This window comes from Pyxicephalus adspersus, chromosome 3, assembly GCF_032062135.1.
Source record: "Pyxicephalus adspersus chromosome 3, UCB_Pads_2.0, whole genome shotgun sequence".
Taxonomy (NCBI): Eukaryota; Metazoa; Chordata; class Amphibia; order Anura; family Pyxicephalidae; genus Pyxicephalus; species Pyxicephalus adspersus.
In genome coordinates, this window is record NC_092860.1 from 12344877 (window position 1) to 12357218 (window position 12342).

The 12342-nt window shown below is 39.0% G+C and overlaps 1 protein-coding gene across 1 annotated transcript in view; it reads left to right on the forward strand.

The window, feature by feature from the left end:
* NDRG3 (NDRG family member 3) overlaps positions 1-11966 on the forward strand; it is a 44037-nt gene extending 32071 nt beyond the window's left edge. Inside the window, 6 exon segments of the mRNA XM_072403605.1 lie at positions 50-160; positions 1023-1074; positions 1958-2025; positions 2843-2943; positions 4866-4904; positions 6948-11966. Coding sequence (XP_072259706.1) covers positions 50-160; positions 1023-1074; positions 1958-2025; positions 2843-2943; positions 4866-4904; positions 6948-7129 — 553 coding nt within the window. The 3' untranslated portion in view covers positions 7130-11966.
* The last annotated feature ends 376 nt before the right edge of the window (positions 11967-12342 follow it).

Sequence of the window (12342 nt, forward strand, 5' to 3'; positions counted from 1 at the left end):
TTTTTAACATGGCCATCCATGTTCCCATGATAACCATTGTACATTTTAGTATTGTTGCTATTATTTCCTAATAACTTTCTTTGTTTCTCCTTAATAGCCGCAAGGATCTGGAAATAGAAAGACCGATTCTTGCATCCAATAATTCTGTTGGAACGCTCAGGTAAGGAACTGAAATCCAATTTTTTTTTTTTTTTTTTTTTTCTCTATTGTGTACACTTCGGGGCTCTATTGAAGCACATAAACCTGGAAGATTTCCACAAGGAAATGGTTTAGGAGAATGTCGAATTCCCTGTTTTATACATGGAGCCCCTTGTGACCATTTATTCAGAAAAGTAGTTTGTTTAAATAGCACATTGTGTAACCCATTGCAAGTATAGAAGCTCATGACCAGTCCCAGACCAGTTACCTGGTTGATGTTTCTTTAGACTGGATTAAAACATGGCTGCTATAGTGCTTTAAGTTATTGGGATATTCATATAACAAATGTTTTTTTGTGCTGTTATATTAAGGAAGCCCTTTCAAGATGAATGGGCTAGCGCCTCACCGGATCTGCATGATCTGTTCCAATGCATGACAGAACATTGTGGCATGCTGCATTGCCTTGGTGTTACAGCACCATTAACTTAAATTACACCCCAACAACTTAATGCATAATGTACTTTACATTACTATTGCTGTTACTGCAATACAGAAGCCAGGTGTATACCTAGCCTTTTTCTCATCTTAAAGTTTCACAACCGGCACCAAATTTCAGTTCCGTGATTGTAGCTGAATTTCAGTTCAGTGATTGTAGCTTTCTTAATATTTCAAAGCAATCTCTAGGTTTTATGATGGTGGTCTTTTGTTACATTTTTATGAAAGTATTTTAGGTATTTGTATGTTCATTGGCCTTGAGTGGTAAAGCTGGGTGTGTAGTTTGTCTATGTAATCAGCTAGATTAGGTAATATTATTGTGTTATGCCTTTTTAGGGCTACATGCAAAGTCTAATTTACAACAATTCAATTTAAACCTTCCCTTTTAGGTGCCCTTCTCTGCTGGTGGTTGGTGACAATTCTCCTGCAGTTGATGCTGTGGTAGGTGGAATTTTAGTTTTACATTGCAAATGACAGACTAATACAGACAGTGACACAGGAGGAGAGGACCCTGCCCCGAAGAGCTTACAATCTAGGAGGTGGGGGATGTAACACACAATAGGAGGGGAGATATGTAGTGGTTGGAAGTAGTGGTGGTTTCAAAAGACAAAAGAAGATGGGTAGGCAAGTTTGAAAAAATGGGTTTTGAGCCTCTTTTAAATGAGCAGAAAGTAGGAGCAAGCCGAATAGGACGACCATTCCAGAGAGTTGGGGCGGCTCTAAAGAAGTGTTGTATCCGTGCGTGTGATGAGGTTATGAGTGAGGAAGTCATTAGTAGGTCATTGGAGGAGCGAAGAGAGCGGCAGGGGGAGTATTTTTTTTTTACCAAGTCAGAAAGGTAAGTGGGACAAGAAGAGTTTGTAGAGGAGAGAGTCTGGTTAGTGGAATACCAGAGAGAAGGATGTTACAGTAGTCCAGATGGGAGATAAGAGCATGTACAAGGAGTTTGGTGGTCTCAGAGGACAGGTGGGGGATACCTATGTCACACATCCCAGGAGGCTCTTGAGTGCCTTTTCGTGAAAAGGGAAAAAAACTCCTGATCTCACGCATGTGCAGTGAGATAGGCAAGTTTTTTCCAGGCTACTTCACCCGACCTAGTGCCTGGGTCATGTAACCAAGGAAGCAGAAAACCCGGAAAAAGACGAAGATGGTGGCTCAAAGACGCAGGACCCAATGGAAGAGACCTCCGGATGGATCAGACTGCTTTCCGGGATTGAAGTGTATTTTTTTGTTTTGGTGCATTTTGAGTTTAGTTCCTTTTTAAATCTCGATTATTTTTTTTTTTTATATGTTATACTAAAACTGAGTAATGTTTTCTTCACAGGTGGAATGCAACTCCAGATTAGATCCAACAAGAACAACACTGCTTAAGGTAACCTTATGTGAAAATAGGTTCCTTTAAAATTAGAATATCTGGATATCTTTAAATATCTATTAACCTTATGTAGTAACTTTTTTTGATTTGAACAGAATATAGTTTTTCTGCTGTTCAGAACACAGGGATGTCACAGGGGCACATACTATCGAACTTCTGCAGTTTTGAGTGTGATATTTTTGTGATTATTTTTTTTTTAGTTCGACGTGAACTGGTAGTGCAGAGGTTTTTAAACTTTTAGATCCTACATTCTTTTCTCACATAGCTCATTCTGTGATGAGAGACTAAAATATTGTTGCATGTGCTTGTCCTATCTTGACTAATGTAACCTTGATTAGTGAGAGGCAGCCAGACTACCTCCGTTCCATTGGAAAAAGACATTCCTTTACATCTCATTCACACTAATGCATGTTGTAAGGCACCGTAAAATGCCATCCTTTACAATGACATAATATTGTATTGTATTACTATGTCATTTTGTTTTTAGAATGGAACCTTGTTCATTTGTACAGCAGCTGCCAGCACATCTTTGCACCACAAGCTACATAGCATGCATTGGTGAAAATGCTATGGGTGCATTGTTTAATGACAAAATTTGTGCTGGCAACGGTATACTGATCAGGCTGTGTTAATGGTGCATGCCTTAACACACATACTCTTGTGATGTCAGATAATATGATATGAATGGGCTCAAATTTTGATCATCCTCCCATACATTCACTTACCGTATAATGCCTATACAGGAAGACCCCTCCACAATCTTGTACCTTAGTGTAGCTACTCAACTAAACTTCTAGACCACATACAAATTTTGCTTTTTATCTTCCTCGGCAGTCCTAGCTTCCTATTTCAAGGTCTTCTTGCACATTTTCTTTTTCTTTAGCCTGGAAAGCTTGCTGAGGCCCTCAAATATTTTGTACAAGGAATGGGATACAGTGAGTTGTGTTAATGCTCTCTTTAAATATTGTTTTTTTTACCTTGATAAAATCATGCTTTTATATTTAATATTTTGTATCTTTGATTTGTGCGACTTTTTTTTTTTTTGTCTGGGACAAATTTAGTTTACAAAATGTTTAGACAGCCAGCTGGGATTGTCTATTTACACAAGAGCAGACAAATTTGTTGCTATGTAAACTCTCAGAACAGAGACTGCAGGGTCAGAAAGAGTTAGGCTACATACACACGTGCAAATATTGTCATTGGAAGGGATCTTTCACGATCCTTTCCAACAACCAAGGACTGGACGATGCATGAACAAGCACTGTACATACAGCACCGTTCTGCTCTATGGGGAGGGGAGGGGGAGAACAACGGAGCGGCACCCTGCTGTACGCTCCCCCCTCTTCCCTTGCATTAGAATCACTAGATCCTAATTTTCAGTAACCACCAATAAATGGCCAGGTGGCTACGGAAAAATGCCAGGTAAAAAAGCTGGGGTGAACACTGCATGTGAACACTGCATGTGTAAAGTGTATAGGGCTTCCTATTAGTAAATCGATTGGAATGGTCTGTCTGGGCAATCAGCAAATTTGCTTATGCCTGCAAGGCCTTGGTGTTCCCATTATTACAGCTCTCCCACCTTAATAGGCTATTGAAACTTTTACAATTTGCAAGTATCAGTCCGATTTGATTCTTAATAACTGTGTGTGAAGAATCTGTTCTTTTTAGATACAATAATTTTATTTTATACCTATTAGAACTACAAAGTTAGGTCTGCAGGGTGGCTTGTTCAGATTGGACTCCAAGCCTAATTCTCTAACTGGTGTTGAATGGGTTTGATGCTTGTACACGTGTGTCAGGGTGGAGACTGTGCTATGTTAGGCCTTGAGTAATGAATTCCCCTAGTAAAAACATTTTGAAGTATATTTAGTTGCCCTACCACTAAGATGATGTAAGCTTCTATTGCTGAACTCATTCTAAATACTAATTGTCTGGCTGTAAAGCCTATGCAGCTGTGTTTCAATTAGCTGAACTGCAAAGCCATTCTGGTTTACCAGTTCAGAAGATATAGAAGGAAGGTAATCAGAACATCAACCAGTATAATTTGTTTTGTTTGTTTTAGAAATGGCAGCTTGTATATTTTCTAATTAAAAAATGGTTCAATTTAATGTTTTGCTATTTTATGGAGGGAAATTTCTCACATAAAGGGCTGTAGCCCTTAGTGTTTGTTACTTCTGGATGTGTCAGCTGCTTGGTCCTCTATGTCCTGTGGTTCCTGCTTCTACCTCCCTGCAGGACTGGTAGATGAAGAGCTGAATAAACACACTGTACAGCAGGGGACCTGGAAGTGTCAGAAGCTAAAGCTTGCAGAGGCCATAGCTCTTGAGACTGCAAACTTTCTAAATATTTAAAGCAAACCATAATTTTAAACACTTAGGCTATCTACACACAGCAGATGATTCTCTTCCAATAATCTCCTCAGGGCTGATATCAGACGAGAATCTGGCATGTGACAACGCTCATTGTCCGAACGACGGCCCTGGCAGATGGACGGATTAGGAACGATGAAAGTGAAGGGGAGAGAGTGCAGCGGGGTGCGGGGTTGTTCTCCCCTCTCCATAGAACAGAACGGCTGTATGGTCAGCACTCATTCATGCTTCATGCAGTCGTTTGTTGTTGGAAAGGATCGTGAAACATCTCTTCCAACAACAATTATTGCACGTGTGTACTTAGCCTTAGGCCTGTCTAAAATTGAAATTTCTACATGGACCTCAAATAATAGTTTTAATGGTTTTTGAAATGGAAACTTGCAAAAAGTAAACCTTACATTTTTTGTATGTTGTCTAAATTTCTTTTTCTCTACTAACCTGTTCCTTTACCCATGTCTGTCCTTTACCCATGTTGAATGTTACCGCAGTTCCATATGTTCAGCTCAGTCATCTGAGCAGTGAATCAGGTACCTATAGCCAAAAAATGTTTGCAGCACGGCTTGGATTGGTCAGAGTAGACCTGTGCTATGCTCGGTGACATGTTTTATAGTGTTTTTAGTTGGCGTTCTGGATCTTTGCTGCAACTTCTTGCATCAAACTGCAGCTTGGCATGTTGGTGTGATGTGGGATTTTTATAAATGCATGTCTGTCTATGCATGATGGTTGTAAATGTATTACATATGTATGTAAATGCCTGATATTAGGAAACCAGCCCTGTATAAAAACTGGTATGTTTTTGGTGTGTCCTTTTTTATTTTTATTTTTTTTTATTGTTTATCCAAACCCAAAAATAATATATTGCAGCTTACTTAGTCCCTAAATGCGTTGACCACAGATGCTATATTTTTTAAACTTTAATTTTTCTTTATTTTCACCCAGTGATTTTGCCAGTAACACTTCTGTCCTAAGTTGCCATGCTCACTCACCATACTGTACCTGAAGAGCAACATTATTACCAAAGTGTGATCTTTGGATTTGGCCTACAAACCTCTCCTCTGTCTTACATGGGGATGAGGCAATTTTGTGTCTCATAAGAGCTAAGAAAAATGATAACTATGTTTTGGATTTCAGTTTACAGGAGTTAAAGGCACTGGGATTCTGGCAAGATTAGCGGGTATTTTTCTGTACTTACAAAAAAATGTTCTAAGTTGTAGGAACTTTCAGCCACTACAACCAGGATGCAATATGTTTTCTTGGATTTAGATATTCCTTTATTTTTTTTTTCCACTTCACTGCAGATTTGTCTGGATCTTTTGGAACCTTGCTGAACAGGGGCTGTAAATGATTTAGAATCATCGGCTCAACAGAGTTCTGCAGGCTGTGTGATATTTTAACCCTTCTCTGAATTCCTCCCATGAGACTGATTCTATATTAGAGGCACTACATCCAACACCGCAAACGGCTACCTAAAAAACCAAGCCTGTCCAGATTAAGGTTTAGATTTTGTAGCTTCACCCCTTTCTGTAGGATAGAAGAAGAGTTGTGCCTACATACAGATGACTGGAAGTCATTTGGGGAGATTTTGGTTGATCTCTTAACAGAATTTCTACCACATGCTAAATGCGCTACCTAAAAACCATACAAAGTGTTTTGACGCATTCAGCAACCATTGAACAGTTTATCTGTATAAACAATTTCAACCTATTTAAGCTGCCTTGTTCAACCAATACAAAGACCTTGACAAAAGTTTCCAACATGGCACTTGAAAACTATTTCTGTATCCTGGAAATGCTTGTCAGGGAACAAAGTTCAAAAGATGTCGACCATTTTGGATTGTGTTTTTGGGGAAACATTTGGAAAATCTTTATTACTTCCAGTGTGAAGGTCCACCATGAAGTTCCACTGTTGTCTTTCGCACCCTGGTGCTGGGTGTCTATTGCAGCCATTCTCAATTGGGGTTCTTCGATAGCTGATTATCTCAAATTCGAGGATTCTTGCATAGTTCCAATACCACTTGCGAGATCTAAATTTTAGTTTTAGTGTTCTGTCTTTCCATCGGCCACCAGTTTAAGATTCCCCCCTTCTCGGTCAACTACTTTAAAGGTTTATTGAGGTGAAAAAGGTTGAGAAAGGCCTGGTCATACACATTGCTTTAATGGCTCAAGCTGCAAAGACCTGAAATGGTGTGGTTTCCATCAAGGAGAAATGATTGAAAATGCCCTGATTTAAATGCAGTGGGAAAATCACATGACTGTGAAATTGTAGTTGCTTTTTCCTGTTTTAATTAGATCTCAGTTTATTGCAGAGTTAAAGTCTTTACCATCTATCAAATTATGTGGTAGATCAAAGCCATGTGTAATAGTTTTCTCTTTTATTTTGCCATTGCCAGAGGCTTAGAAGTCTTATAAATTGGCACATGTATGGCCAGCCTTCACATTGGTGCTCTTTCTGTAAATGTTTAAAGTAATCTATTTTGTGTGTGGATCTTTAAACTGGAAGTAAACAAATCTGCAAATGTAACAAAGTTTGCTTTTGTGTTGACCCATTTTTTTTTTCTTCTCGTTTTGCAGTGCCATCGGCAAGTATGACCAGACTCGTCCGATCCCGCACTCACTCTGCCTCCAGCAGCGGCTCAACGGAAATCCCACGCAGCCGATCTCAAACCAGCAATGCCAACCTAGACACCATACCCGGCACTGCCACGACAAACGAGATCCAGGAAGCTCCACAGACACTGGAATTATCTTGTTAAAGCACTCCTTTCCTTTATCAGCCGAACAATGGACCCATCCAGACCAGCAACTCTGGAAGAAAAGAGTCTCCATGTCTTCTCCATCATTTGATTTTCATGTAACTTTGTGCATGAACTTTCTAAATATTTAACCTATTAGTCTTGATACTTCTGGAAAAAATTTACCGGTTCTGTGTATTGTTCCCTGTGTTTTAAAGGGGAGTTCCAGGAGAATTGGTTATTTCCATAAGCTTAACCACTTCGGTTTAATAATATGAAGAGGCTACATTGTCCCCCTGCAGCTCACAGGGATTTGGCAAGCAAATTGGTTTAATTTACAGCTTTTTCTGCCAGTTGATTGAGGTATGGCCATACAGTTAGATGTTTAAGAAAAAATTGGTTTGGTTAGATGAACTTAAAATTAAGCTGTACTCCATTTTAAGCTTTTAATAATTGTTCCTAGGAATGTATCCCACAAGGCCATGGCTAAAAATTTTAATCACGCTGTTAGCAGGACCTGACTTACTGGCTAGGTCTGCTAAGGCTACTTATGGCTAAGACCTGTCAACTCCTAATTTTAATGCCAACCAAGGCAGTCTTAATAGACAGGAAATTATCTTTGGCTCACAAGGTAACAGTTGGTGGTGCTTAGCCAAAAAAATGGGTAGCCAAGTGAAACTAAATGAGAAGGTGCCAAAAAAATATGGCGCCTGCACTAAATTTGGACAAATATTTGGTGGAGTATAAGTTCACTTTATTGGAATTATGTCAGTGTGAGTACATAAGAGGTAAAAACTCATCGATGGTCATTCTCATTGCTTCTCTGTACTATTGACCATACTTGTAGCTTTTACCTTTTGGCATCACTGGCCAGTGAGCGTTTGACATTGAGCTGTTCCCACACAGATAAAGTTGCTGAGATTTCTAGTTCCAGATTAAACTGGTCAGGATTGAAGTAATGGGAGCTGCCATTTTTGACTACATTGTGTTTGGTTTCAGAGCTTATATCTGCATACATTCTTCACTACTTGGTAAGCTACAAGCTTTAAGGGGATAAGCTTTTACCTTGCTTACTTGTTATTGGTTGGCCTGTACCAAAGTAATGTTGACAGCCCTGTAATGTTCACCCACAACAAGTCGGCAATACCATTTTCTTAAATTCAATCTGATCAAGTTTCAAGTTCTTCAAGCACCTAAAGCATGGGTCAGTTGTTAAAAGATGGCTGCGAAAAGCATAGGACTTAATCCACGTCCTCTTGCAGAGGGTGGAATATTTCCATTTGTCCTGTAATTTCCCTTCAAATAATCATATTTTATTTGTAATTTTTTTTGTGAGAAAATGTAAACACTTATTTAGCTTTGTTTTTTTTATATTGAAGTTTATACTTTCACTTTTTCTGCTCACTTTTTTGTCTTTTTTTTTTTTTTTTTCCCTTAACACTAAGAAGATGAGGGGGAAGTTGGGGCATGGCAGTTGCAGAACTTACAAAAAAACTCTTTGCATTCTTCTTCCCTCGTCATGGTAGTGTAATGGTAGTTAGATTTTATGCACTTAAATGTCTTCACTGCTGTGTTTGGGGTAGAAGATACACTGCCAGCACTTCACCAAAAAGCTTATCTGAGTCTTTTGATGGAGGTAAAAAAGGGAGCTTTTGTGAAATTTAAAAACTTTCTAAAAATGATAGTGAGACTTCTTTTTCAATCAGAAGTCTTTTCACTAATGTATCTTTAGATATCTTGCTGTGATTACCAGGCATTTAACTTCCATGGTCTTGCAGTGCCACTTGCTGCAAGACTGCTATTGTGGCTCATTGATTTTGTTATAGTGGCTTTAAAAAGTCTAGTATAGCTGAATATGTGGGCTTAACTCTCCTGGTTGTTAATACCAGGGGGATAACTTTCATTAGAGAAGGTGAAGAGTTTTTTTTTTTTTCCTCCTTTAACTGGACATTTCATGTAGTTGATTGTGTCTATTTGCTCTGAAAGTGGCTGTGCTTATTTCATCTTTTTGCCTATATTCCGACATACAGATAATGTGTCTTGCAATGGATGCAGTCACCTATTGCCTGATATTTTGACTGCATTTAGCTTTCTGTGCAGCAAAAAAGACTTACTTTCTATCATACCTAGTTAATGTATTTAATCCTGACTGCACCAAAAATATGATAGGAAAACTTTTTAGCACTTGTGGTTTTCAAAATATCTCTTTACCAAGGTTTATTATGGCTCACTAACATTTATACAGTGCAACACACATGTATCCTAATTCATTTACCAGAAATCAGTCTGATACTGCAGTCAGGATTGCTGCCTTTATCAGTGCTACTTAAATGAACATTTGTAAAAAAAAAAAAAAAAATACTTTCCCCTGCCAGCTGGCTGCTTTATTTGGCTGGTAGGAGTAATGAGATTGTAGGCCATTCCCAATTTCAAACAAGACATAACTGGGGATTTAGCTGCTCACATGGGCTGAATAGACGTAGGTAAACTCTATGACTTGGATTCCTGTCTCTGCCCCTGGCACAAAATCCAAAGCAAATATGTGACGATGGGAAAGGCCTCACATAGGCTATCCTGTTTTCTTTGTCAGAGGACAGGTTCACTTTAAACTTGCTGTTACCTTCAGTCTGTACACCATGTGGTTGGTACCACACTATGGATGAAAGGGATTTACTGCACTGTACCTATTCACCATGAAAGGCTGTTAAGCAAGATGTTGGCGAGTACCCACATTTCTCATGTTGGTTCACCCAAGAGCCACTAAGCACAGACACCCTCAGAGACTGGCACATCAATCAGTTCACACAACTACAAGTCCCAAGACTGTACTCTGGTACTTTAGCTGTACATTTTATACTCCTTTTTGCCTTCTGTGTTCTTTCCAAGTGTCTGTTTAAGGTCTATTATGAATGTCATTTAACAAAAGGGAGCATCAACTACTAACCTGATTGTATTTTTGTTCATGTTGTCATTAACCTTTATATATAATATATATTGTTCATTACAGTGTTTGTTTACTTATGTATATGAGAAAAGCAATAGATGGTTATAGGGAAGCCTTATTAACTTTACAGGTAAATAAAGTGAATTTTAGGGGCTGTTGGCTTTCAGTAGAAAAGGAGAACTTTGTTTAAACCTGTATCATACCTAGTGCAACGCTAAACCTTCCATTCACCTAGAGTACTTAGCTGGTAGCCAATAATCAAGGTAATTTAACATAAGGGCAAATAAGAATCTAAAGCACCCATATTTCACAGGTTTTTCATTTACCAACAGTTGGGGACAAGGGATGATCATTGATGATTTCTGCACCTTGGTCCCAAGAGAATGGGACTTTAGGGTAAAGGGCTGGGATCTTGTTTGGAAAACCCCAAGCAAAATACCTTTTGATGCACTAGTTGCATCCAGAAATTCTCCCCTAAAATACCTTCAGGTTCTGGTGATTGACCACTCATGTCTGAGCATTGTATCCTAGGAGAAAAGGGAAAAGTCTTATGCTTCCCAAATCTGCTACCTTTCCTTGACTGGATAAAGTAACAGATTAACATACTCCCATTCCCCCAACTTCTGATGAACCATTCTACACTCACCCCAGGTCCTTCCTGCTGTGGCAGAGCTCAATCTTGTGCAGTTATCTTTACCTTGGGGCAAAAATCACCTTCCCATTCCCAATAGGATTTCATAATCTTGTCTTTCTGGACATAATTAGCTGTACCTGTAGATGCCCATATACAAGTTTCTGAGAATAGTGTGCTAGTTTGGTTGGCTCTTAAGAGGAATTCTGTTTGACAACAAGAAAACCTTGCACATGATATGGCTTTGGTATTGGAAGGATATGTAAGAGGCCAGGGGAAGGACAGCAGAATATTGTCTGGTAAAAGTCTGGCTACTACATACCTGTTCTGACACCATTTGTGGAACACAAAATGTAAAATGTTTCAGCAGAAGGTATGCTCAGTCATAGCATTGAGAGTTCCTACAGGTTCCTCTATATTCCTTCTCTGAAAGCGAACATATTCCCAGCTCTGTTGGTGTAGCTCAAACCCAAAAGGCCCTTCCCTGTGGAACAGAACCCCACTAAAAACAACAACAATGTTTAAGCAGGGTTGGTTTCCCTTCTGTTTCTCTGGGCCCATAGCTAGTCAAATTCTTCCCTCCACTCCCACAATGGCTACTGTTTTCAGTAGCCTGCATGAACCTTCGTAGGAGACACCATGCTGCACCATCTGTGTTTTGGAGAGCAGAATAGGCGGTTGATGCACTTTGGCCACTGGCAGTCTAAGAAGTCGGCCCCTGCCCGTTCCAAGAGTTAATATTGTGCAAAATGTTATAGCTATAGATTGACTACTTTTATTCCTCAAACCTGGTTTTCATTGGGGATAAAATGCATGCCAGAATTGTTGTTTTTGTACAGAAAAAGGCCGTTCATACCAAAACACAAAAAAATTGTTCATCAGTACACCTCAGTAATTATGAATAGTTTTATCTTCAATATTATATAAAAATAAATATAAATTTTGTTAAATATATACATATTCTCTTCCCTTTTGAAATGTTCTGGTTGTTTGTCGCTGGTTTGGGTTTTTTGGGTGCAACGCCAAAAAGACTTGCCTTTTTGATCCTGCCCACTTTGGTGTTGAGGACAGACGTGCAACTTTGTGGCTAGCGACTTGGTATTTTTAGACCAATTAAACCTAAAGGGATTGTTCTGAATTTGTATCCTAACAACAAACGTATATATTATATTTTTCCTGTAGCTGGGCGATAATGTAGACTTGACTCTAACTGTTATCAATGATTTTCTGCTGTTTAAATAAAGGCATTGTCAGTCTAATTGACTTTGTACTTGCTAATAAAACCGAGATGCGTGTTGTATGCTTTTTGTCCCTTATGCTGAACTGGTAGGTTTATGGCTACTTTTTAGACTTTTTTTCAATAACTGAGAAAGGTACCAAAAAAAAAAAATCATTGAAGAAAAATTTCATACTTTGAATCCTTGCCTTCAGCATGTCACCTTTCCATGAATGTTTGTTTTTTATTCCCTTGTCTTGTGCTTTTGAACTTGCCGGTGAGTTTATCTGCACCAGGAATCGTCCATTCACTAGTGCCAATCCCCTCATGCCATGTCATATTCCTCTTCATGTCTGGGATTGTCTGTCTGCTCTGTCCCAGCTTTTCCTCCTTTCCCTCCACCACCCTCTATGATGTTTTATGTAGCTGGTGGGGATGGGGTG